Below are 26,920 nucleotides of genomic sequence, written 5' to 3'. Positions count from 1 at the left end.
AGGGTTTTCAAAAAGGACAGAACTAAAAACATGGTAAAGTCCCAAAAACATCATATGACCTTAGTGATGAACATGAATAGGAAGCAGACATCACATTTTTAACTGGAATCTAAACTGATATGAAATTGGAGTCTTGTATGCCCATGGCTTCAAGGCATGTGGTCTTTGACAGTCAGGATGAAGTGTTGTTTGACCTCATCATGTTTTTAATTTTGGAGTGATTCTCTTCCTTTTCTCTTTCTTCTTTCTCTCTCTTTATACCTCTTTCTCTATTTCCTTCACTGTGATTTTGATTGATTTTGTGTGTGCTTGATCATCATGATGTTTTTGTATGATTTCAGCTGAAAAAATCAGTCTCTATACCAGCTTTTTTGGCCATTAATATAAATGCAGCAACGTGGATGCACAAAGGCAATGTGTATCGTGGGGTGAGTTTGTCCTGTGTTGCCTGCATTGCTGGAGCAAAAGCATTGTACAGCAGCTATATTTGCTTGCACAGCCATGGATGCATAATGCTCAGTGAGACTTTATAGTAAGAAAAAAAATGCATAAGATGATTTTATATTTTGTATATACATGTAGCATCTTTCTATCTATAAAAGATTAAAGAGTTTAAGTTAGTGAGTAGGACAGAAAGATGGACAGTTGATTGCTGATGATGGCATGAAATAGTCAGATCTTATTCCTAGATCAAGGCTAGAAGCAAGAGCCTGGGATGAAGCGCAGGGTGTCTAAGATGGAAAGATGTTTGAATCCGATTTGTTGTTTGGATCAAGTGTTCATGATGATTTTGTCATTTGGCCAGGTGCAGCATATTGATCTGCATGCACGCATGCTTATACACATATAGGTACAGACATGCATACACATAGACATACATATAAACAGACACACATATGAACAGACACGTATGAGCAGACACACGTATGAGCAGACACGCGTATGAGCAGACACATGTATGAGCAGACACACGTATAAGCAGACACACGTATGAACAGACACACGTTTGAACAAACACATATGAGCAGACACATATGCGCAGACACACACGCATACGTGCACAGAGACACATGTACACATGCATGCACGCACACACTCGTGCACACACACACACACACACACACACACACACACACACACACACACACACACACACACACACACACACACACACACACACACACACACACACACACACTCTCTCTCTCATACTCATACACACACTCATACATGTACTAATATATGTATTCATTACTATTTATTTAATTAAAAATATTTTTCTACCTGTCCATCTGTCTATCGATCTGTCTATCTGCCATTTTATCCATCTCAGTTGTTTTCTTTTTTTTCTTAATATTTGTATGTTAAAGTGGCAGAAGGAACTGCCGGGAGCTGATACCTCTCCCAACATAAGCTTCAAATGTTCCTCAGCTGCTGTTTTATCATAATCCCGGGACTTGTCTAGCAGGCTGGTGATCCTCACTATAACTGAACCATGCTTGCAGGATTCCATCCCATCCCATTTATTTATATTTTTATCATTGTTTATCTTTAGTATTCTGGCCACTCTGTGACATATCTGTTGCTGGTATTCTAGAGGTTGCTTGATTACTGTCCATGCCGTTACATGTTCTCAGGCTCATAGTCTCACGTACTCATAGATACACATGCAGATACACTCAGGCATAGATGCGTGTATGCTCACACATGTATAGTTGACAGTCACAATCAACACTCATAAGCATTTGCACAGTCTTATGGTTGTAAAGTGTTCATCTTAGAGTGACTTGCTTTGAGCGACTAAACCTGAAAACCCAATTAATTACTTTGGTTTATGTTCTCATGCCCATTTGTTGAAGGGACAAATAGATCAGTTACGATGGCAGAAACAAAGAGAAACAGACTCGTTTTAATGTAAGATTTCTGATTATTATATGTGTTTTGAGTTTATATGGATAGAACATTATTTTGTCGATTTTTCATTCTCTTTTTAAAATGTGTTTATATGCCATATGATAATCCTACTCTATTTCCATAGAGATTTTATTTTCTTCTCAACTTTTAATAAAATGGTTGATAGGATTGCTTCTAAGCTGTAAGTTTGATTTAGTTACTGCCATCCTCTTGTTGAAATAAGAATAATGTATGTAAGTGTGTGGACACCCACACATGCACCCACCTACACACACACCCTCCCACTCACCTACACCCCCTCCCACACACAAAAACACATATACACGTAAACACACACAAAAACACATATATACGTACACACACACACACACACATACATAACACATGAAACATGCACACACATATGCATATATGGGTTTCCTGTTTTATGTTTTAATGTTGGTTAGGATTTGGTGTACAATAATATCTACTTGAGGATGGTAGATCAATATTGAGAGGATTGTGAAGTGCTTGTGATAATTGAAATTGATTACTTATGATTGTTATATGTAGGATATCTGAAGGAGGATGTCTCACGAATATTATTAATACTTATGATTCATGCCAGAAGGGTAGGAGTGTGGATTATATATCTTGCATATGCACTATTTGTGGATGATTGATTTATGCAAGTGGTGAGAATCAGGGACCATTGACTGCGATATGAAATGAGCATATGCTTGATATAATATGAATGAAATTTATTGTTTAAAGATGTTCTGCTAGAGTGTGGGAAACTAAGAGATTTTTAATGTGTGTCTCTTACAGCAACTGAGTGCCAGCCTCACCTCTCTCCCTCTCATTGACCTCTCCTTAGACATTGAACTTCCTCCTCCCATTATGGCATCTTTTGGATACCGTTTCCCTGTCTCATTTGACGATGACAATGTTGGTGGTGGGGATGAAGACGAGGTTGTAGACAGCTCCACTTCATACTTTCGCTCCCCTAAGCTTCTGCACGATGATAGAGACTTCACCACTACAGCCAACCGAGTTGATGGTGCTGCTTCTTCTGTCTTGGATACAAATAGGCGGGGACACATACAGCTGTCACCACGTTCTCCCTCTCGCCCTTCTAAAGATGTCTCCAGCGTCTCTGCTGTATGTAAAGGCTACTGTACTACCCCCAGAAGCAGTAGCAAGTCAGGCACGCGCAGGCAGTTCTGTGATTCCTCTGCCAATGATTGTCCTCCTGCCTTTGCCTGTAGAACCAGCAACACAAAGTTTACTTCTGATTCCTCTGGCACTTGTCTTGCATCTTCTGTTCTGTCCTCCACCGCTAGGACGTGTGTACCCCCTGGGCATGCATCACCTTCCTCGAGGTTGCCTCAGGGGTTGCAGAGCACTGAAGTTTTGGAACCCCCGAGCTCTAATTCCTCCTCTTCCTCTTGTAGCATTGGATTTCCTAGATATGGTGCAAGTCAAGCTTTCTCTGCCTCTCTTTCTAAGTACTCCTCTAAGGGTGGGACACCTGGGTATTTTTATTCCAAGCTTACCAAATCTGTAGATAACAAATCTCTCGTAGCTGAATTTGAGGCCATTGAAAATTCAGACGACAGCATCCTGTGCTCCTCTGTTAATATTCCCCAAGTAACTTATTCCTCCCCGTCTCAACCGGGCTATGCGGGGAATGTTCTCTTTTTCTCCTCTGCCTCTCACCCCACGGACATTATGACCATGAGCCTTCCTGCCGTGCTAACCAGTCTTTCTCCACCGCTAAATGAATCTGCTCTCCAGGGAGGGAGCGCGTCTCCCATCCCTCGGAGCTCCCATTCCCCGGCATCCTCCCACCCGTCCCCAAACCCCCTTTCCCAACCCGAACCCAGCCGTCAGTCCAAGTCCCCTGACCCGTTCCAGCGTTCCTTCAGCCCCCTGCCCCCTCCTCCCCCATCCCTAGGCCGTCGAACAAGGAGTCCTAGCCCCCACCTTGGCTTTGATCAGGGGTCTGGTGAGGAGGTAATACACTTTTCCATCATTTTCCAATTGGGCCTCTTGGATCTTGTGTTGCCATTTGTTCTTTTCTTTACTTTTTTTTTCTTTTTTTTCTAGATTCATAGGACATTTTAGGGTAAATAGTTGCATTATTTTATTGAGCTGATTTGATTGATAGTTTTCGATATATATATATATATTTTTTTTTACTGTACTCTGTAAACCATTTTCTGTTTGGTTTTGGTATTGGTGTTTTTATTACATTTTTATGCTTAATCCAGTGAATGCTTTTTTTTTATAATTGCCTGCTTTAGTTGCATGCTTTAAAAAATTATAGGTCCATTTGGGTGAATATCCTGCATTTTTAAAGGAAAAGTTTAATTTAATTTTTTTTTTTTTCCAGTATGTTTGCTTTGGTTTGCTTTTAAAGTATTATTGCTTGTCCAAGAAATATGTTATGTGGAAAATGAATCTATTAATGTTCAGAGTAAATATTCATATAAATTCTATATCATATGGCTGCTCATTTTTTGACATATAGTAATGCATGACTTTCACACCAGATTGAATATTGATCAGGAAAACAATAGAATGGTAGAAAAAAAAGGTGAATTTCTCACGAGTAGAATTGCGAACATCATGTTTATTAGCATGTATTGCTGCCTTCCAGGACGGCCAAGACCTCATCTTTCTGGAGTCCCCACAGGATGAGATTTTCGACCCGCTCTTCTCCAAAGACATCCCTCAAAGGCCTGTGCCGAGCATCCGACCCAGCCAGCCACCCCCTCCCGTGCCCGGCGTTGCTAGATCTACCTCAAGCCTTCCAGGTGAGGCTATTGGTTTGACTCGGAAGGTCACATAAAGTATTCAAAGAGGTTTCTTGATGCTGGAAAATGTGTGTTGGAAATGTTTTTTGGTACTCCTTATGCGAAATGGGTCTCTTAGGAGGGTTCGCGAGGAGTTTTATATTGAAAGTAAATGAAAATTCAATCAAGTTGACTTTTTTTTTTATGAAGTGACAACTGTTATGATTTGGTCTTTGTAAGCATGATACATGAGTCATGGTTAAATCACACACGTATTTATTGCCACCCATGGATGCTTACTCAGGTGCCCACACATCTATATCTAAACTCACTGTGTCCTCTTCTCTGCTTTCGTGTCTCCTTCATCTCTCTTTCTCTCTCTTCCTCTTCCTCTCTCTGTCTTTGTCTTTCTTTTTTTCTTCATTTAGCAGGTTCCAATATGGTGATATAAAGAAGAATCAAGAGTATAATTATTTTTATAAATGTTCAGGTGCAGTAATAGTTTGATGTAAAGTGGAAATTATGCAATTATTAAAAAGAAAAAAAAAAAAAAAGAAAAAATTACATTGCCAATTTGTTATTACAGTTAAACAATGTTTAGTCCTACAGCAATCACAGTAATGACTAGATGAGTGAATTTATTCTGAAGTTGTCCTAGTTTGTATGTGTCGGCAGGGAGTATTAGATTATATATTCCTAGATACTTAGTAAGTTGTTTGATTGCACATGTCTTTTGTTTGTTTTTTTAGAGCGTATAATTGAATTGCATAAGTAGCATTAATTGTTCATAACACAGTAAAAGGAAGAAAAAACAAAAACAAAGGAACACTCGACTTCTGTTTAAGGCTTTTGATTCTTAACCTATTGGCACTGGGTAATTGCACTGTCCACTGTCGTTTTGTTTTGTGGATTTTGTTTACACGTAGATGGCTCCACAAGTGCTTTGTCACCAAGGAGTCAATTAGTAGGCCTACCTGACCTCACCTTATATATTCATTTATTGATTTGTTGGAAAGCACACCGAATATATTCATTCCTTGGTTCTTTGGAAAACAGTAATTTTTTCTGATGCTCTTAATATTATTACATTTATTATTAGTTTTGACATTAGGGTTATTATCAATCCTAATAGCAGACAGAAAGAAAATAAGAATCTTTATGAAAATCAGGGAAAAGGGAAAATGGTGATATCAGGTAGGACTAGTATTTGACTCCTTAGGGTAACTCCACTCTTGTGGAGTCATCTCTGTGCAAGCAAAATTAATGAACTAAAATCACAGTAGACATGGCATGTATGAACTTTGCCTTCCCAGCATCAAGGGGTAAATTTGCCAAGACCAATGTACCAGACACACACAGCTTCTCAGCTCATAATGTACAGCTTAAATAAAGATGTTAATGAGAATTATTCTTCCTTGGGAGATGTGTAGAGTAGCATCATACAATAGCAAATTGTTGGATTAAAAAGATGAAGAAAACAAGATAGCCACTGATGATTTTGTAGTTACTGACTTTATTATCACTCAGCATAAATTCTTTTATAACCTTATAGTTAAAATCTTAATTTATTTACAGCTTTAGTTAAAGATTGGATAAGTCAACCCTATTGGTAAGAAACATTAAAATTATATATATATACATTTTATTTTATTTTTTTCACAGAGTGTATTTGCATTTTTTGTTGCAGGAAAAACCTGCAAATAGCGAGAGCTATACTGTGAATTGGATGAACTTTTCATGATGGGTAATTTTATAATACATTTAGAAGTAAGATGGTAATCTAGATAACTAAAAAGTGTATATATCTATAGTATAACTTCAAGCTGGTATTCTGCTTGCCATGCACTAGCATATTGCATATAACAAGTTTACTTTCAACTTTTTCTGGAAAAATGGTCAAAGGATTTTGTTATAAATGAATTATTATGCTATTAATGTATGCAATAATCTATGCAGTCATGCCCACATTTTAATACTGTAGTGAAGCATTTTAAGGTTTACCTATAATTTGTAAATATTGATGAATATCAGCTACTAACACACTGTTTTCTCAAAACCAACTTATGCATACACAACATAGCTCTTGCATATATGCCAATGTTCTCTCATTCAGTTAGATAGAATAATTACTGACAGAGCATGATGAACAGTTAAGGTCAGTTCAGTTTAGTGTTTAGGGATAACACCCTGGCACCCTCTTCAGGTGATCTGTTCACAGGCACATTGTATAGGTTACCATCTTACCTACACAGTACAGTGTGTAACCTGGGGACATGCACAAGACCTCTATGCATAACTACACTTGCACTTTTGGTTACATCACTCAAGCAAGCATGGTGGTACAAAACACTTTTTCAAGCATGCTTTTAGAGCAGCAGTCCCAAAGTGTCATGCAAAAAATGGAGAAGGCCCTTTTTGTAGTATTAATCTCCTTCTGGAAAACCTGCTCATTTAACTTGCACAGAATCCATTGTTTTCAGGAGTGGCAGTACAAGGTGAAGGTGGAGTTGGGGTTGGCAGTGTCAGCATGTCTCATCTCCCTGCACATCCATCTCTTGCCCGTTCCTCAGCTATCAACACAACAGGATTGCCCAATGCCACTCCTAAACGCCCTTCAGAATACCGCCCTCTTGCTTCCTATCAGGGGTTGGGGCCAGAGTACCGTCCATTCTCTTCCCTTCAGACTAGCATGGGTACACCAGTTGGCTGTCAGAACCCTATGTACAATCAGCACAAACCACCAAGCGCAAACTCACTCCCAAGTTCCACAAGGGGAGGCAGTGCAGCAGCAGCATTTGCATCCAGCATGTTGTCAGGGAGTTCAGACAACCAACCAGTGACAGCTGCTGCAACCAGACCAGGCCAGTATGTGCAGTTTGAACCCCCTCTGGCTCAACCTAACAAGGCTGCAGTCACTTCCACCCAGCCCCAGAGGCCTCCAAGACTGTCACAGCGGGATTTATTGGGGGATTTTTCCAAGGACTTCCAAAAACTTAGTGTAAATAGCCAGTCCAAAGGTGTGACTCTTGGGAACAACAATAATACAGTAGTGAATAACAATAAAGTAACAGACTCCAGAGGGGAGAGCAAAAATGACACTAACGGGCCTAGTGAAAATAAATGGGCAACATTTGATTAACCAAAAACATGAAAGAAAGTAAATAAATAAATTCAATCTTTACAGCAAGTTAGCATTGAAATATGTTCAGTGTAAACAAGTAAAGTATCCTCCCATTCACTTGTGGTTGTGATATCAGGTTTGAGGGAAAGCTAGAAGACAAAGGAGCAGTTGAGAAAATTGCTTCACCGACTACAATCATATTTTAGCACAATTTGTTTAAATTTGTTTGGTATTTTAAGAAGAGAATCTAATAGATGGAATGCATGTTTATTATATAGAGGAAGACATACTTTAAGGAAATGCAAGTTCTTCATATCTTTGTAAGAATGTTTATTCTCATTAGGTTTACTAATCATGAACTTTAATTTAAATAAGCCAAAGAATAATAAGGAAAAAAAAACTAAGTGAAATAACTGGAAGTATTTATAGTTTGGGATTTGAATAACACAAGCAAATGCAGGTGTGCAAGACCACATTAAATATAAGTGTTTTTCATACAGTTTGTGATATTAATACATCAAGAGTCATAAATGTAATCATATCTGTGTACATATGTATATACACACACACATACACTCACACACACAACTTCTATATGTATGTATTTAGAATGAATGCATGTTTATTTTATAGGAAGACCTACACTAAGAAAATACAAGTTCTTGATATCTTTGTAAGAATGTTTATTCTCACTAGGTTTACTAATAAGCCAAAGAGTAAGAAAAATTGTTTGGGATTTGTATAATGCAAGCAGTCAGCATGGTTTTACACGAGGTAAAACCATGTTGAATGCTAGTGTTTTTTATGCAGTTATATTTATATATCAAGATATTTGAAAGTATTCACACATGTGGTTATAAGCATGTATATGTGTATGTGTCTGTGTGTTTGTATGTGTGTGTATATGTGTATGTGTGTATATATTTTACCAACATTGAATCTATTTGGAGTGCAGGCAGTTGTTAGTGGAAAATATTGCTTCAAATGAAAAAAAAAATACTTGTGCATTGTCAGCATTAAACTCCTTTTCTAGAAGTATGAAAATCCCCAAATAGCCACATAAACCTTTTCTTGCTTGAAATAAATTCAATTATTCTTTATAACTTTTGTTGCATATTTAAAGTTTTACAGCTGGGGTAGTTATATAAAATTTATATTTATTCATAATCTATATAAATGTTATAGAACTGTGCACTACTGATGGACCTACTGCCAAATATCTGTAGTTTAAAATCGCTAGACACAAAATACCCCAATACGTGGGATCATGGTGCTTATTCACGCACAATTTTAGTTGGGACAGAAAGTGTTTTTCTCTCTCTCTTTTTGTTTTACAATTCTGTCAGATGATCTTACAGGTGTTCATAATTATTGTAAAGCCCTTTTTATAAAAGAGAAAAAAAAAAAATTTAAAAAAATAAAAAATTATACTATGTACTTGTTAAATAGGTCACGAATGTACAGGAAATTTTAATGTGTGAATGGCAAAAGCAAGCATGTAGTCTCCTGCAGAAATCCCCAAGACATATTATAGTACAGAACAAAACCCACCTGATCCACTATCTGTAGGATTTTTTTTTCTTTTGTCTGTTCCTGTCCCATCATGAAATAGAAGTTTTAGTCTTGCTAAACTCATTACAGCATATTAGTCGTGTAGCCTAAAAACGCAAAGATAAAAAAATCCCAAACAGCCTATTTGTAGTGTCAAGGAAGAAACCTCTGTCTGTGTAGTCGAGAAAGTAAATTCTTAAAATACTTTGCTAATCACTTGTTATTATTGAATTATATATTTAAAAGATATAAAACGCTAATTAGGAATATGAAATGTTTAAAAATATATTTGTTACCATCTGTTGCCTCCTGAAATGCCATTGTAAATATACCAGGCTTCTGTAGGAATAAAAGTAGTAGACGAAAGAGATAAAAATATATACGCCCATGTGCGACTGCAGAATGTTCATAAGACTGTAACCCAGTGCTGCATCTGAAATTCTCAATCTGCATAAATTAGGTGAAGATCATTTTGCAGTCAGCATGGGCTGGAATTTCCACTCATTTTAGGGCTTCATTGTAATTTTTCATTCCATTCCCATTGGTCATGTCTACACAAATATTCATGGTGTCAGTGTTTCCATGGTCAAGCTGATATGCACCATCTCTCTATTACTAGTGTCTCATTGTTATTTTCCTATGATAAATATATTTATCAATAAATCCACTGTAGTTTTTGTTAGCCAAAATTTAGCAGTTGAAGAAAGATAAGATATTCCTTTATAATGCTAAGGCTGTTGAGATATATTTATTGACTAAAAAATATGTGTAATCTGTCTCCCTTCCAATCCTATGCTTGTTATTGCCGGTAGGAGATAGAGACTGAGGCACCATGTTGAGGACCTTCCCTACCTTGGGCCTCAGCCATTGGTCTTTTTCTCTCCGCTTTTATTTTCCTTCTCTTCTCAGACCCCATCTGTCTACTTCCTAAGATGTAAAAGCTGTGTTGAAAGAATAAATGACTGGTTTGGGTCAATCTTGAACAGCCTTAGGGAACCATGGGCATGGTATTCACCCTGAGGGATGAACCATTTCTCTTTCCGACATAATCCAGGTTTACCATGACCAACAATGATCTTGTACTTTTGTTGGAGTCATTGAGGCTTGTCCTTTTATCAAGTAGCCCCAATGATATTAATTTTTCTAGTTCCCTGACTCCTGGCTCCTTTGATCATGACTCTGAACCAGACTATTTCTCCCTCCTTGACAATTCCTGTCAGTTCAATCGATTCAAAAGCACCTACATTGGTTATTACCCAACCTTCTCAAAAAAACATTCCTTTCTCTCTCTCCTAACATCCTCCACACCATCTCCTCATCCTCCACAGTCTTCTTCATTTTGAACCTCTTCCTCCCTTAGTACTATTCTGCATCCTTGTTGTCCACCTCCCCGTACTACTACCTCAATCAGCAGGGAAAGAGTTAATACTATATGATATCAAGATTAGTTTATTTAGAATAAATACTTTGAAATTTGGATTTATTCTACTTTATATACATACAAGAACTTATAAGGGCAAAGAAATACATAAAGTTGCATAAGGCACTATAGATTGTGACATTATTGCAATGGAATTTCATACAAAAATATATATTACTATTATTACAAAATATTTTATGCTCAAGTGGCTGTTGTTTTCTTATCTGCAAAGAACTAGAGAAAAAGTAAATTATAGTGTGAGAATTTAATATAACCATTTTTTTTAATATATGACATTAGTGTATCATATCCAGTTTCATATATAAAGTTTGCATCTTTTTTATCAAGATAAAAAAAACATTCGTTAATCCTACCTTCCGAACTAGACCAAATGCCTGACCGAACTTTGGACACATTCTCAAATGTTTTGATATCCACTCTGGTAAGGCCTGCACTGAGGAGGGGCGACTGTACCGATGGTCCAAGAGCAGGATGCTAGCATAATCATTTCTTCAAAACAAAAATTAATAGCTAATGATTTATTCAGATTGAGGGGTACATGACAATGTCATAACTGATTGTAGTGTAATATTTTATGTAATATTGTACAGATATTCTTGTATTTTAGTGCTAGTTTTTTTTTTTTTGGACAAAAGCAAATGGCAGTAAGTTTCTGATTTTCCTTGTGAATACTTAACCACTTCTTGCCAGGTGGCATATATGTACATGTCATGGCTGTTGTGGACATAGTGGGTAGCATCAAACATAACCCTTTCCATGCTGTCAACTCATTGGACATAGCTTGTTTTTTACGATAATAGTAGCTTGTTTTTTACGATAATAGTGGCATCATTTCTATGGTAAAACTTACAGGCAATAGCACCTACAGTGATGGTAAACTTTCAAAAGCTTTATATTTTTAAAAATTATATCAAAATACAAACTTTTAGTTGCCTAATGATATCCACAAACAAACGAAAGACCCACGTGCAAACAGGAAACTGTCAATGTGCACCAATAAACCAGGGATCATGTCCACTTGCCAAATTCTTCACCCGGTGTTATTGGGTTAAAAGCTTCATTCTCTATAGTTTATCCTTAATTATCTTGGCCATTTATGCCAGAGCTATTTGATCATTCTTCTTACATAAGAGAAACAATCATGAACCTCCTGGTAATTCTCTCTCACCTTTTAAAATGAAAATTAAAAAAATTTGCTCTCACCTGTGGCGGATGGCTCGGCCAATGGATTGATTCACAGCTTTGAAGCAAAGGTTTTCATAGAAGACAGAACCTGCTGGTCTTCCATCTGGCCCTGGAGCCTGGTTACAAGAAAATGATTTGTAAGTTCTTGAGTCAATTGATCTCTGATACAGACATATACACACATACAAAATAAACAATAAACCTAATCTTACAAATCAAGGAAATCTTAAATAAAAGGATTTCCAGACAAATCATACTTTTAATATGGATGCTCCTGAATACTGCAACACTGATACAATCATATATAGTATAAAGTCAGATGCTAAAGTATCAGATCTTAGACTGGCAGAACTAATGAAAATAACAATAACAACAATAATTATAATTATAATAATAATAATAATAATGATAAACACAGGTCAATAAAATCAGAAAACAATTTTTAAAATATTGATAAGACTAACCACATTCTTGTTCAGGTATTGCATCTTTTCCTTGAGTTCAGGTGAATGGGTATTAGGATAAGGAAGGCCAACCATGATAACACATCGCCCCAGATTGTCGCTGAAGTTGATACCTTCACTCATTTTTCCACCTGCAACCAAAAGAAAAGACACTTCTCATAATACAGCATCTTTTCTATACAAGTTTTCAGATGACCTCACTGATTCTGGCATTGCTTACACATACATTCATTGTTCACGTTCAAGAGTCAAGATTTTTTCCCCCACTTTTTTTTTTTTTTTTTTTTTTTTCTTTTTTTTTACAAAGATAGCTATGTACATAAATAGCCTCACCCATTTACACCATGTATTGAATGTTCAGGGATTTTTTATAACCATTATGTCTGTTACTAACATTATAAAATAATAGTGATAGCAATAGCAACATAAACCCCATGCCTCTGGGGATAGCATGTGAGTTCATGCCATGCCAACTGTGTTTGAGTTAGTAATTATTTTTACACATAGATGGCTCCACAAGTACTAAGCCACAAATGAGCCAATTACGAGTATTACCAGTCACACTTGTTTACCCTATTCCTTGATTTAAAAAATATTTACTGCTATCTAATGTTGCCGTTAGTAATGTCAATAACACTATAGTAATTATGATATCTGTAATAAAAATAAAAGTACCAATAATAGTATAAAAAGCTTTTTTCCCTACAAACTCAAGGAAATGTGAAATCAGGTGAGATCACAAAGTCTAGTAATTGACTCTTTTGTGGCCAAGCACTGTCAGAGCCATCTATGTGCAGAGACATTTCACAAAATACCACAGTAAACACATTTTCCTGAAATCACTGAGTTAATTAATAAGGATCATCATAGTAACAAAAACACATACTTATCCCCCCAAAATTCTATGAATGGGATAAACAAGTGAGGTCATGTAAGACTAGTAGCTAGCTGGCTCTCAAATGACTAAGCACTTGTGGAGCCATTTACTTGTACCTGAAATTACTTAGCAAAATAAAACTATAATGGCAAGTGGATGTAGCCAGTATCAATGGGTCAATGTAAAGTGAGCATAAAAGGAAAGAATTAGGAGCGTGGTAATAGTAATTTTTTTAAAAATAAAGGTGCTATATTCACTTAAAGCAATTTTGGGTTTGTAAGTAACACTGTTTGGTTGTTCAGTATACTGTTCCAAAGGAATGAAGAGAAGAAACAGAACAAAATTAAATACAAGAATACAAAATAAATACATAAAAAAATATATATAATCATGAAATATATAATAACAACTAGAAAGGAAAAGTCAACTGACCCACAACGCTGAAAAGGAGTGAGCCTGTTATTCCTGTAGTGTTTGTGATTGATAACCGAACTGTTTTCGCATATTCATTTAAAACGGTGTCAAGCTGGCTTGACTTTTTTGGCTCTCTGAAGATCTGCAAACATATGTGATATATGAATGAAATAAATGTTTCAGGTGTATTTTTCTACTTTCTCTAAGTGGATATATCTGAATTTCAATTTATAATACAAAATAACTGATATTCATAAATATATACCAAAAATCCTACTTCAAAATAATTACTGTACCTTTTTCTTAGCAGATAATCTGCTTATAATCCCAGTTGAGGTAAAATGGTTGTAAATGTACTGTTCATACTCATATGATGGCAGGAAGCACACTAGACCACCAGGTACAACATTGCAGATATTAGCAAGAACACGTCCCAGTTCGTCTAACTACAAAAAGTGATAAACAGGAAAGTATACTAAATGTGCAAATTATAATAGAGGTATTATGTAATTTTTTTTCTAGTAAATATATACAAACCCTACTAGTGCATAAAATGATATGCTCTAAAAGAATATCTACAACAGGGATAGCTTCAATTATTCATCGCAAAGATACTAACAATTTTAGGGTCTTTTCTGTGTTGGTAGGTAAAGTCTAAGGTGACATTTGTGGGCCCCTCGTTCAGAGCTATGGGCATGATTTGTTCTCCTGGGACAACGTGACCACAAGAAAATTCATGGATCCTCTCAGGAGTGGCTCCAGCTGAGAGGAAGAGCTGGTTACGGAACTCACTCACAGGTCGCATCGTTCCTCCAGCCACAATCACTGACCTGGTGGCAGATGTTTCTGTGAATCACCTTCAAGTGTCTTTGTGTGATTACTTTCAAGCAACATCTACAAGCAAGTAATACTTTACTATCTATTTACTTGTTTACTGTAACAGATGTAAAAGAACTAGATACATACTTGGAAAAATGTGAAAACTATGAAAAATACTATACTAGATAGCTACCTTTGCAAAACAGTCATCCACTTACCAAATGTAAGCCTTCAGACTAATAGCAAGCAACATACAACACACCTGCATTCCTTAACAATATCATGGAAGTGTGATGCAGGATTAAGGAGGAGATACTTCAGGGACGACTTTCGGGCAGTCGATCCTACAGTCACAATGATGCGCCCATCCTCACTCGCCTGGAGGAGAGCTCTCAGGAATTCCGTGATCTGCATGAGCGGTGACCCCATTACCACCTCCTCCTCCTCCTCTTCCTCTTGCTTCACTGGCTTTTCTGTCTTGGGAGTCTCAGGTGTTTTCGGCTGCTGGTTCTCTAAAAAAAAAAAATTAGTTTAAGGAGCAAGTAAACAGTATTCAGCTCAATATCATGTTATATGTTTTGAAATATATGACAGAATTTAAGGCTTACATCGCTATTCTGAAGCTATGATGCCAGAATGTAAAGAGAACATCACAAAAGGAGCAAAGTGAAGAGAAGAAAACAAAGCAAAATATTAAACAGAAAGCAGGATGACTATATATAATACCTTTAGGACTGTTATTATTTTTCTGACTGGCCATTTTAGCAAGAAAGGATGATGTCGATGAAGACTGCTTTTGCACTTGGTGAACTTTTACAGACCCTTCAAACTTCTGGCTAAATGAGTGCAGCTGTAAAATAAACACATGTCAGTGTATACTTCATATAATCATATAGCTTTCAAAACCTGTAAAGATAGTTAAACAAATGAATAGATTCTTAAACTATCAATCTATGCACTCTTGGTTTTGTGTCTGAATATGACCAAACTTGTCCATGTGTCTTTATAATCAATTATTATCTAGCGTGTATCTATCATCTAAGTTTATTTTTTACATATGGTATCCTCAGCATCCACTCATCCTATTCGTTCCCAAACAAATGTTACTCTACACTAATACTAAAATAATTCTTTATTAAACATAAAGGTTATCTTATTCCCATATCCTTACCCATGTGTAAAGCACACATTGTGACAAATATTGAGAAAGGTTTGATTAACCAATTTTATATATTTGACACTGATGGCGGTGTCATAAAGTGCCAGTGGAACATACGGTGACACTAAGTCATAATTCCATTTGATTTTAGTTGTTGCTGAATGATCCCGTATTCTGTACTGGATCTATTTTCAGACTCCGTATATTGCCCAAGAGATTATGCAGCTCTATCCACCATCCCTATTTCCACCAATCCTGTGCATCTGCTAGATATGCCCCCATACCCATAATGAGGAACTATCATTGGCAGATTCTACATCAAAGTTTCCCCCTCTGTGGTCCTTCCCCTGTTCTCCATATCCCCCTATTCCTTTACTACACCCTATACCCCTCCACCAGAGATGGGAGACTGTAGAGAGGTACACTTCCCCCTCTCTGGTTCATTCTTTGTCCTCATACCCCCTAAGTAAACAAGTAAATAAATAAAATACATAAAATCAAGCTACTATATGGTATTCATTAAGAGAGTTTGTGTATAAACCTCATCCTCGCTTTACATTCTACCACAAAGATTACTTCCATCGTCTTCTTCCTACCTTGTGGGCAATCTTGCTCTGTTCGATGTATTGGATAAGTTTGAAGATGTTCAAATTGTCTGTGAGAGTTTCAGCCAAGAAGAGAGGCACCGTTAGCATACGAGAACTGGAGCTTTGGCTATCAGCACTTGGCCCTTTGTTGCTGTTGTTGCTCATGGCACCAATGCTTTGTGTACCTGCCAATAAGATAATGCATGATAACATATTAGATAAATTCTAAAGCAAAAAGCTAATACAAATATTCTCATTTCACATACTTAAATATAAACCACATCTAAAACCTGACACATATGGATCCCACCAACCAGCTTTACAAACTACTGCATATACTGATTTAAATGAAAATGTTTCCCTTGTATCTACATACAAAAAGAAAAATAAATAGGTATGTCTAACTTCATATTTTCATAATTTCATCTATGGCAGAAAGTACAATGGAAATACTCTGTATTATATTACCTCCACTAAGAAGTTTCATTAGAGCATTAATGAAGAAATGAATCTGCTTGATATACAACAAGTTCTTTGGAGAAAGCCTTTTGCTGTAACGTACCAAATACTGGCTCAGCTGTGCACGAGCTCCAGATAACTGAAAAAGTACATTTCAAACATAAAAAGTGTCTGAGATTTTTTCTTTCCCTTTCACAGAGTAAATGTTATTGATTTCTTCAATAAAATCTGTCATAGGAAAGGACACTTATCTACACATTATTCAAATCAGGAAAACATAAAAGCTGAATGAAGAGAAACATTAAAGAATTTACAACCAAAATAAATTCATACCTGTCCATGACTGATGTAAACTGAGTGGATGTTGGCGATGGTTTCCAGAAGGTTATGAGCTTCATCTACAATAACGATGTTACCCTTTAAGCGTATTTGGCAGGCTTCTCGTGTACCCTTGTGCAGGAGAGTGTTGTATGGCAGAACAACAAGCTATGGGAAATCCAGTTTTGAGTATATTCATCTACTTATTTATTCTTTACTGAAAAATACATATCGAGTAGGAAAATAATGTTTTGGGAAGACCATGCTGACCCTTCTCAACATAAGGAATGAAAATGAATGGAAACCAATATTCAAAGTTAGAAGTAGATGAACTGGAAATAGAATTAGCTTTCCATTAAAAAAATTAACATATGCATTTAAAACTTCCCGTTATTATGAAATATCCTGCCTATCATCATTCCATCAGACAGATACCATAATGTACATTCAACCTTACTGCTCTGACATAAACTAAATTGGGCTGTACTCAATTTCAATGACCACTGTATATGCAGCTGTTTATGTCTACCACACCCGACACACAGCTGCTGCAGTATGAATTTACATTAAAGTTATCCGTAAAGTGGCTTAGCATATACTTTAATTTACCTTTTATTCTAAGGGGCTTCATTATATAGGAAATCCACTACTCTATCACATGCCTGGTTCCAGATATGCCAGACTAGTGAGGTTGATTCTGACTTGCATTTCTTACCTGGGCATCTTTGACAGCATATCTGGAAGCATAATATGGGCATCCCTTTGTCTTGCGTCCTAGTCCCACCATCTGCTCTATGTCTTGTACCTCGAGTAAGAGCTGAGGGAGAAAATAATAATAATATAATAATAATAATAATAATAATAATAATAATAATAATCATAATAATAATAAAAAAAAAAAAATAATAATAATATATAATAATAACCTGGAAACATTTTTTTTGTTCTGTCACTCTCTCTCTTTCATTCATCTTTAAATCAGGATACTAATAATTTTTGGAGGGAGAAAGGGAAAAATTTCTACACGTTACAAGGAAAAAAACTATGCGCATCAAATCCTACTATATAGTTCAAGGGAAAATATAAATGATTTCAAAGCATAAGCAGAGGATGCAATTGCATATTTTATATATAGTTCTCTACGCAGATGCTTGTTACTGAATCACAACATACTGAAGCAAAATAATAAGTCCACTATCAAGTAATTTCTTTTCACTCAGTGTAATATCAACTCCTAGTTACAGAGTATAGGTCTGCATAGATCTCTTAACACTTAGACTTGAATTTAAAGTGCCAACAAAACAATCAAATTTGGCTTCTTCTTTTCACTTGCCTTACTTTACCAAGAGATCATAAACCGCTCACCTGATCAGCAAGACCATCAACGGCTGTCTGCTTGTAATAGGGACATCCAGCAGAAGACTTTTTCTTTTTGCTGACTGAACCATCACTTTCGCATTTTGTGGCCTGACCTTTCTTGCCTTTCTGTAGTTCTAGACACCTGAAGGAGAAGAAAGTCTGGTCATATGAAAGCTTGGAAATATTAAAATTTGGCCAAGTCATATTGTCAAGTCTTAGGGAAATACAAAACTCTCTGTGATCTACTTAGGCATTCTTTTGATTAATACTATGAATGAAGAGATAAAACATGTTTTAGCAAAGTAAATTTTGTAGGGCTGGGATAAAATAATAATAATAATAAAAAAAGGGGAAAACACACACACAAAAAAAGAACGACGTGAAACAACACTACCTGTCATTAATAAGAGACATATTATGGAGTTTGCTGACAGCCTCATTAATGCACAAATTCTGCCTTGATGCCAGGGAGACAACACGTGTATCTTCCCCAAACACAGTCTTTTGAACCTCACGTACAAACTGCGACAGTTGAGAGTGTGTGCGACTACAAAAGTATATCTAAAGAAAAAGAAAAAAAAAAAACTATCAAAAAAACAAATAGATAAAAATGAAAATTATACGTACATACAAACACAAGGAAAATAAATAAGGGAAATATGAACAACGAAAATTTTTTCTATGATATGACTATGCCAGGGAAGACAAAGAACAATCAGAATTTCAGCCTTTCATCCCACAATCAACTACAAAACATCACACAACTCTCAAAGCACTTTACCTTTAAACAACCCTTTTCTTCTTCCTCCTCTTCCTTATCTTTACTGTATTTACTTTCCCCCTCATCATCGCTGTGATAATCATCGAGCAGCCACTCACTCTCCTCAGCTGACATGGGTTCCACTCCTGTTGATGATGGACAGAATATCTTCGTATATTCACATCTCATTCACTTACTTCACTGTTCCCTAGCAACAGAGAAATCTTTAATAATGTTAGGAAAGAAGAAAGAACAAAAAAAAAAAAAAAAACATTTGAGAACTCTTTTGGTTTCCATATGGAAACATTGTGTATTGACCTCATATCTTTTATCACTCATTTATCTTAATATTCAATTAAGTTGCCTAATAGTATTCCCTAGTGGACATTTAACAAAGAGAAGAAACATCCTAGAAAGAGTACACACTCACCTCCAATGGCACTAAGCTCGCGCCGCACTTCTTCGCTCACTTGATGCAAGTCTCTGAAGAGTTCATCAAAGTCATCGTCTATCTTTTTTATTCTGGATCTCTGTTAGGAAGTTTCGACAATAAGAAAAAATGCAGCAAATATCTTGAGAATACAAAACCATCAACTAAAAATTTAGTTCTTAAGCATATTTGAGGTGCTTGACCATACAGCCAAGAAGCTAATGAAATCTACAGAGTTAAATAGGTGATTAATATATTTCTAGATTCCAGTTGTAAAATCAATCATCAAAATACTGGACATTATGTTTCTCTGTTGTCAGTTCTCGTCTCAGTCTTTGCGACAAATCTAAAAAGTAGGCCGGCCCACAAATGCTCCAAACCTTGATCACTTGGCGCCGTTCTTTGAGGGCCTTAACCCTTTCCTCTTGCTTCTGCAGAGCCAATAACTCTTCTCGATACTTCCTAACCTCGCCCTGTTCCTCGATTCTTTTGGTTGCGGCTGAGAACCAATCTGGGTCGTTGTCGTCAACAGCGGCTGAGCCCTCCTCTATCTTCCTCTGTAGCTCTGCCTGTCCAACCCAAGGCAGGAAATGAATACAAATTTATAGTATAGGGATGTGTTAATTTTCTAATTCAGTTACCAAAATTATGTATGAACATAGGATCAATATTTCACCAAGCATCCCTACCACATATTTTGACTTGAGGTTGGTTGAATCCCTACACAAGAGATTCACAAATAATTATTGCCACAGAGTGATTATGAATTCATATTTGGCAGTTATGCATAATAAAGATAGGTATTTACACTCTGTCAAACATGTATATCTTCTCTCTAAAATAAATATTATACGTATATAAGGTATATATCTAAGAAAACATCTGCCCCACCTTATAATGGGTGTTGTGGTCCCTGAGCCAAGTCAAAGCACCACAAATAAGACTCAGAGATTTTCCCTGAAAGGAAAAGGAGATCTTGAGTTCATAAAATTAATTCATATGCTGCATAAAAATTCATATTCTCCTCTTATAGATATCGGAATTCTTATCTATTATCCGAGATACATGACTGAATAACGGATGAGGATTATGTGCCAATAAACAAGTTCTAATGCTGATAATGATAACAAGGACGATGATGATATTCATATCTGTTATAACAATAATATTGATGATTACGGAAATAATGATGATAATAAAAATGATGACATTATAAACAGACACAATAACATCCACAAAAGTCATAACATCACGCAAGTCATTTCCGCAGATTACCCACCGTTCCTGTGGGGCTCTCGAAGATCCCCAGCTTCTCCCCCTCCAGTGACTGAAACAGGTTCCTCATGAAGTCCTTCTGGATGTCGTAGGCCGGGAAAGGGAAGGGGAAGTCCGCAGGGGGACCCAGCCCCTCCACTTTGGGGTTATCGGGAGTGTCGCTTTTGGGTAAAAAAGAAAAAAAAAAATCAGATATTGGGTGTATTCATATGTATTCATATCTATCTATCTATCTAATTCTTGATCTATCTAATCATGTATATGATTCTGTCCTTAAATGTAAGTAAGACTATTCTTTCACTTATTGATATCATCAGAACACAAATATATGTATGGTTGACTAGGACGGACGGACGGACTGACGGACTGACGGACGGACGGACGGACGGACGGACGGACGGACTGACGGACTGACGGACTGACGGACTGACGGACTGACGGACTGACGGACTGACGGACTGACGGACTGACGGACTGACGGACTGACGGACTGACGGACTGACGGACTGACTGACTGACTGACTGACTGACTGACTGACTGACTGACTGACTGACTGACTGACTGACTGACTGACTGACTGACTGACTGACTGACTGACTGACTGACTGACTGACTGACTGACTGACTGACTGACTGACTGACTGACTGACTGACTGACTGACTGACTGACTGACTGACTGACTGACTGACTGACTGACTGACTGACTGACTGACTGACTCACTCACTCACTCCATGCGTTGCCATCTCAACGGCAACCTGAGACAGCGACCCTCCCACGGGGGCTGCCTTCCCCTAACCCCCGCCCAGGAAAGCAAAAAATCCCCCAACACACACGGCAGGAGAGAGCGTACAACCGCCACGCAGGAGCGGCCTTGCCAACTCTGCCCGAGGCTCTCTCCTGCCGTGAATACGCGGAGGATTCTTTCTTTTCTCAGGCAGCAGCAGTGTCTATAGCCCCCCTTTATTAAACAATATAACGACTGATTCTGGGTGTATCATCTACATTTTTCTCAGCATTTCCCTGGTAACCCTTCATGCCCTCCCCTGCCGCCGGGTCAAGAGCGTCGGGGTTCGGGGGGTTTCCGCGCAATAATTTCTGCACATTTGGAAACAAGACGGCGAGAGAGGAATCGAACGACACCGAAATTAACATCAAATTAACTTAAAATTAACATAAAATTAACGACGACACCATCCCAATTAGGCGGACGCATTCCAAACAATTACCTATTTCTTCCTTTCACTTGTCCAATATTGTAAATAATAATAACTAAGGATATATCTACGAAGCTTGAGATTTAAATACTTGATTATTCTTTTCAAATGAAGAGAGAAAATGTCCCTGAAGCTAAATCTGAATAAATAAATAAATAAATCTAAATAAATAAATAAAATTAATTTCTAAATACGATTTTAAAAAGTAATACTTTTATACAAAATAAATCTGCACATAAAAAATTCACCTCAGATGGAAAAATATAGAATAATAAGCAATTTCACTAACACTACACGTGGGAAGAATCACATGAGGTCAACGAGGACTTAATAAGATGACAAACGACGCGATATAAAGGAGAAAAAAGATAAAAATAATCGAATAAATCTTACGTGTTTCGCGCCATCTTCGGGTGTCAACACTCGGCTTCCTTTAGTTATTTTGACCAACATTTATTCCGTTTTTCAGACTCATGCTTCTTTGGTGTATTGATCTGATTGAATTTCTTGTTTTTAAAGGTTGGTTTGTTGGTTTGATTATTTGCGAATTGAATTATATGAATGAAATATTTTTTTTGTCATGCGTCAATTCATCTCACAAAAAAGATTTTGGCAGATTTTTACCTCAATCAAATACACAAAATAAACCCCGTAGTTACTAGAATTTTATAAAACAAAACAAAAAATAACTAAAAATGATCTTAAATTGAATTTAACTTTCTTTAAATCTACCAAAATCCGACGGAAATTCTCGAGGTAAACACACCGGCCAAAACACAAGTCATTGAGTCAAGGTTCGAGTCCCTCCTGTCTTTGAGCTGAATTTTCTCTCCTCTTACGGTAATTTGGGGCATTATTAGGCCCGCTGTAGATTGCTGGGGTTGTGGAGATTCGTGGGAAGGTAGAACGAGAAGGATTAGTTATTTGGTTTGTGTGTTATGAAGAGTGAAATGAGTATGTGTTTTTTTGAGGGGAGAGGGTAAAGCTTGGATAGTTTGATTTGCATTTTTGTTAATTTTGGGAGATTTTGTTGTGTTTTGGGAGAGGATAGCGTGGATTTATTGTTTCATTTACAATTCTAGATACTGTCAGTACCAAGGAATGGCGAATTATTGAAAGAGAAATGAGAGGGAAGTAGAAGAATTTACGTCAAAGTGTCATGTCATGTAATTTTGAAAAGTCATTGATGGTGTTTATTTTGCGTTTTATTTGTATATATTCGCTCTGATTTCTCTATAAAAGGATAAATTCCTATTATGTGAGACGCTTTGGATGTTCTGGTATTGTAATTCGGGGAAATTGTGAATTTTCTGGTAAACCTTTGTTCTGTTGGCCAGGCCTTGCTGTCAGCCTGCCATTATAGTAACACAGTAAACCATACATTCAGAGACACTTTTCTTCTGTCAATTCTGTCAGGAATTAAGAAGAAGGAAGGCATTAAAAGAATATATATACCATATGTGGTATCCTTCAACTGGCGAAGGAGAATATCCATTTGAAGGGGTACATACCAAAATACCTTGGGTATTGAAGTCCAAACTCATCTCTTGACAGATATACATGATGGATGTCTCTTAATTCTTATTGGAAACCAGAATATCAAGTATATTGATGTATTTATATATGGGTATTATTGTAATCTTTAATGATATAACAGTGTGGAAAGTACGTCAGATGCGCACCCAAGATTTTTGTTTGAGTTCCTTTTTGCACACCTGTGTGAAGTGCGGTAGTCAACGATCAAAATATTCATGTAACATCAATATGGAATGAGGAATTTTCTAATAGTTTAAAGGACTTTCAAGCATTTTGTTATCTGAAAAGTTTCAGGATGTGCACTCTTGAAGTGCACACTGCACACTTCATATTTTTTTCTTCTTCTTCTTCTATTCTTTTTTTTACACAGCCGAGATCTTGTTGAAAAGTGCAGTAATTTCCATACTGGATGATATACAGATAGAATGTGTTTTAGTATGGGTCGACCTGTTGATTAATTATGTGTAGCTGCCTAGTAAGCAATTTGAACAGAAGTTTTATCATTACCATTTCTTGTGAAGCAGACCTTATCAGAATGTATGAAAAGGAACAGTAGAATTTGGGAAATATATAAAGTACTCTTCATTTGTTTTTAGTAAATCTGTCATTGGGCTGCAATGCCTCATCTTGTATTGACACCCATAGTGGATTTCAAAAACCTAATTTTTTTCTTGATTGTGTTATAGCCAAATGCGCATGATACTTGCTTTGATTTTTGTTGGATGGGCTGTAATTTGAAGTCTAGCTAAATTGAAACCACAGCCAATACACTTCTTTTTAGGGTTGTTCTCATGATTGCACAGGAGTCTGCATGGGGAACGTACAGTTTTCTTGTGGAACAGAATTAAAGTATCTGGATTTATACTGACTTATTAGTTATTATTCTCCATGAAGTCTTAGCTAATGGTAATGCCTCTTTTCAGATGTTTTTAACACGTAGTGAATATGACCGTGGTGTCAACACTTTCTCTCCAGAGGGACGTTTGTTCCAGGTAATTACTGAATTGGTGTCGTATTACTTTCAATTATAGAATAAATTTGTGCTGTTCTTTCTAATGAATATGGTTAAGATCTTATTGAGATATATTTCATTATTATTTTTAGCAAATATATTTCTTTGAATTTAATAATTTATATCCTTGTTTTTATAAAGATTGATTTTCTTGATGTAGAATAGAACTTTTTTCTTTAAACATTGATTGATTCTTTCATGATTTGACGCATGCATATGCTGGTTACCATATTTATTTGGTTTACTTTATATTCATTTACTTATTAAACTTTCTAAGTACTGAATCTCTTGCTGTTTCTTCCCACAGGTGGAATATGCCATTGAGGCTATCAAGTTGGGCTCAACAGCCATTGGAATCCAGACAAGCGAAGGTGTTGTTTTAGCTGTGGAAAAGAGGATCACATCTCCCCTCATGATTCCCAGCACCATTGAAAAGATTGTGGAAATTGACAAACACATCGGTAAGATAAAGTTGTTTTAAGATTCTTGTATGAAACAAAGTGTGCAAGTTTTTGTGAATGTGTCATTTAATTTTGCATTATATGCAGATAATGAGCAGTATTTTAACTGGATACTATATTTTACAGGCTGTGCAGTTTCTGGTCTGGTAGCAGATTCTCGTACCTTAGTGGACCATGCCCGTGTGGAGTGTGCTAACCACTGGTTTGTTTATAACGAAGACATGAAGGTGGAATCAGTTGCTCAAGCAGTGTCGAACCTTGCCATTCGCTTTGGTGATTCTGATGATGATGGTCCAGCAATGGTAATGATTTTGAATTTTAATGGTTATGTATTTATTAATTCACTGCCTTCTTTTTGGTGTTAATGCAAATAGCATTGATAACACATTCCCAAATTTCTTTTTATATTTCCACAGAGTCGTCCATTTGGTGTGGCTATGTTATTTGCTGGTATTGATAAGACAGGCTCACATCTGTATCACATGGACCCCTCTGGCACCTTCCTAGAGTTCGGTGCAAAGGCCATAGGCTCTGGCTCTGAGGGTGCACAGCAGTCCCTCCAAGAATCCTACCACAAGGTAACTGCTATTTTTTGCCACTGAGATGTTATTCATATCTAAAAATTACTTCAATCACTAATTTAGATGTATTGTTTTATTGTATATAACTAAAGTGGGTTTTGTAGTTTTGTCCCAAGGCATTACATAGTTACTGGTGATATACTATGTTAGAGGAGTTCACTTTATCATTATCATGGGAAGTTTCTATTAGTATAGGAACATCTGGAAATTTGTCATTGTTTTCTAACCTCAGTTTGTTTTTCCTCTCAATCTTTTCAGTCAATGACTCTACAGGAGGCCTTAAAGGTTGCCCTGACTGTGTTGAAGCAGGTCATGGAGGAGAAGGTCAGCGGCACAAATGTGGAGGTCGCAGCAGTCACCCCAGAGAAGGGATTCCACCGCTACCCCCAGAACGAAGTGGAGACTGTTATTGCGGACCTTTAATTTGTTTGATAAAACCCTTGTAATCATTTTTAGAGGCGACTTTGAAGAAACTCCCCAAGATTTTTGCCATTTTTCCACATGTTTTCAGAAGATGGGACAGGATGGATTTTGTGGTGTGTCTTGGATCTTTCGCATGCTAAGGAGAAACAGAAGTGAATTCAGTTATTTATAGCGAGAGAAGCTCTCACGGCCATTCTCTGCTCTTGCACTGTATTGTATGCTTGTAAATCATGGGAGCTCAGTTCTCAAGTGTATCATGGTCAACATTGAAAGGTTTTAGCGTTTTGTCTAAAACATTCCTGGAGAGAAATAAGTTTGGATCTATTTATGAATTCTTTAGTTTATTTTGAATTTAAGAGAGTAATGTTAAACAGAAATGCTCTGAAGCAAAAAGGATTAAAGCTTTGTGCATAAAGTCATCGGTGGAGATGGTTACAGGCGTCAAGATAATAAAATGTACTGCAGAGTTTTTCTAAATAAATATAACAAATCGATACTTCTTTATTTCAAGCTACGAATATTGTGTATAAAAGTAAAATGAGAAGAAAGGGAATGGATTGGGACTCACGTTTCTCCCTGAAGAAACGTCTGGAGGATTGCACCATTTGGAAATGAGAATAATTGAAAATTGTTGTGACTTCGGCTGATAATGAGAAGCAATTATACAACTTGAAAATGTATTTTCATAAGAATGGAAAAGGCCTAGAATATTATGGAGGTTTTAGTTTTTTAAGTAACAGTTGAATTATAAGTTTGTTTGTTTTTCTTGGTTTTTGAGTA

At 36.7% G+C, this 26,920-nt stretch overlaps 3 protein-coding genes across 14 annotated transcripts in view; 2 read left to right on the top strand and 1 right to left on the bottom strand.

The window, feature by feature from the left end:
- The window catches only part of LOC113811301 (DENN domain-containing protein 1A), a 34,706-nt gene extending 24,678 nt beyond the window's left edge, over nucleotides 1–10,028 (top strand). For 3 of the 10 annotated variants that reach the window (XM_070134317.1, XM_070134315.1, XM_070134316.1), the window contains 3 exons: nucleotides 2,722–3,909; nucleotides 4,556–4,712; nucleotides 7,172–10,028. In XM_070134317.1, the coding sequence (XP_069990418.1) occupies nucleotides 2,722–3,909; nucleotides 4,556–4,712; nucleotides 7,172–7,830 (2,004 nt within the window). In that variant the 3' untranslated portion in view covers nucleotides 7,831–10,028. Of the gene's footprint in view, nucleotides 1–341; nucleotides 429–2,721; nucleotides 3,910–4,555; nucleotides 4,713–6,378; nucleotides 6,436–7,171 lie in introns of all 10 variants that reach the window. The other 7 variants (XM_027363012.2, XM_027363013.2, XM_027363015.2 and 4 more) reach the window with 4 other exon arrangements.
- Nucleotides 10,029–10,799: 771 nt separating this feature from the next.
- On the bottom strand, nucleotides 10,800–22,560 carry LOC113811303 (ATP-dependent DNA helicase DDX11). Of its 2 annotated transcripts, none has more exons than XM_027363018.2 (21): nucleotides 22,521–22,560; nucleotides 20,915–21,071; nucleotides 20,527–20,592; nucleotides 20,016–20,204; nucleotides 19,636–19,735; nucleotides 19,227–19,351; nucleotides 18,840–19,006; nucleotides 18,452–18,587; nucleotides 17,802–17,903; nucleotides 17,102–17,254; nucleotides 16,778–16,907; nucleotides 16,319–16,494; nucleotides 15,290–15,413; nucleotides 14,826–15,075; nucleotides 14,364–14,574; nucleotides 14,041–14,190; nucleotides 13,763–13,886; nucleotides 12,454–12,584; nucleotides 12,008–12,105; nucleotides 11,158–11,293; nucleotides 10,800–11,017 (listed from the first exon to the last, which is right to left on the bottom strand). In XM_027363018.2, exons 1-21 carry the CDS (start codon nucleotides 22,532–22,534, stop codon nucleotides 10,985–10,987), a joined length of 2,772 nt encoding a protein of 923 aa, XP_027218819.2. In that variant the 5' UTR covers nucleotides 22,535–22,560; the 3' UTR covers nucleotides 10,800–10,984. The 2 variants fall into 2 exon arrangements, with proteins under 2 accessions (XP_027218819.2, XP_069990422.1); XM_070134321.1 differs by lacking the exon at nucleotides 22,521–22,560 and adding an exon at nucleotides 22,417–22,438.
- A 309-nt stretch (nucleotides 22,561–22,869) lies between these two features.
- On the top strand, nucleotides 22,870–26,634 carry Prosalpha5 (proteasome alpha5 subunit). 2 transcript variants are annotated; one of them, XM_027363021.2, is made up of 6 exons: nucleotides 22,870–22,921; nucleotides 24,587–24,655; nucleotides 24,983–25,136; nucleotides 25,263–25,438; nucleotides 25,553–25,714; nucleotides 25,976–26,634. In XM_027363021.2, the coding sequence occupies exons 2-6, from the start codon at nucleotides 24,587–24,589 to the stop codon at nucleotides 26,138–26,140; spliced, it is 726 nt and encodes a 241-aa protein (XP_027218822.1). In that variant the 5' UTR covers nucleotides 22,870–22,921; the 3' UTR covers nucleotides 26,141–26,634. The 2 variants fall into 2 exon arrangements, with proteins under 2 accessions (XP_027218822.1, XP_027218820.1); XM_027363019.2 differs by having other exon boundaries at nucleotides 22,870–22,967.
- The last annotated feature ends 286 nt before the right edge of the window (nucleotides 26,635–26,920 follow it).

The sequence above is a fragment of the Penaeus vannamei genome, chromosome 19 (assembly GCF_042767895.1).
Source record: "Penaeus vannamei isolate JL-2024 chromosome 19, ASM4276789v1, whole genome shotgun sequence".
Classification (NCBI taxonomy): Eukaryota; Metazoa; Arthropoda; class Malacostraca; order Decapoda; family Penaeidae; genus Penaeus; species Penaeus vannamei.
The sequence above is the reverse complement of the archived record's forward strand: the minus strand, read 5'-3'. Positions and strand labels throughout refer to the sequence as shown.

What these genes read in the sequence shown, in the direction of transcription:
- LOC113811303 (XM_027363018.2), bottom strand. An exon ending in ATGCTGTCAAAGATGCCCAG is followed by an intron (nt 17,255 to 17,801) that starts GTAAGAAATGCA and finishes GATTTCCCATAG; the next exon opens with CTTGTTGTTCTGCCATACAA. An exon ending in GATTATCTGCTAAGAAAAAG is followed by an intron (nt 13,887 to 14,040) that starts GTACAGTAATTA and finishes ATATGTTTGCAG; the next exon opens with ATCTTCAGAGAGCCAAAAAA.
- Prosalpha5 (XM_027363021.2), top strand. Translation starts at nt 24,587, where the DNA reads ATGTTTTTAACACGTAGTGAATATGACCGTGGTGTCAACACTTTCTCT. An exon ending in GGAAATTGACAAACACATCG is followed by an intron (nt 25,137 to 25,262) that starts GTAAGATAAAGT and finishes TATATTTTACAG; the next exon opens with GCTGTGCAGTTTCTGGTCTG. An exon ending in TCCAAGAATCCTACCACAAG is followed by an intron (nt 25,715 to 25,975) that starts GTAACTGCTATT and finishes CAATCTTTTCAG; the next exon opens with TCAATGACTCTACAGGAGGC.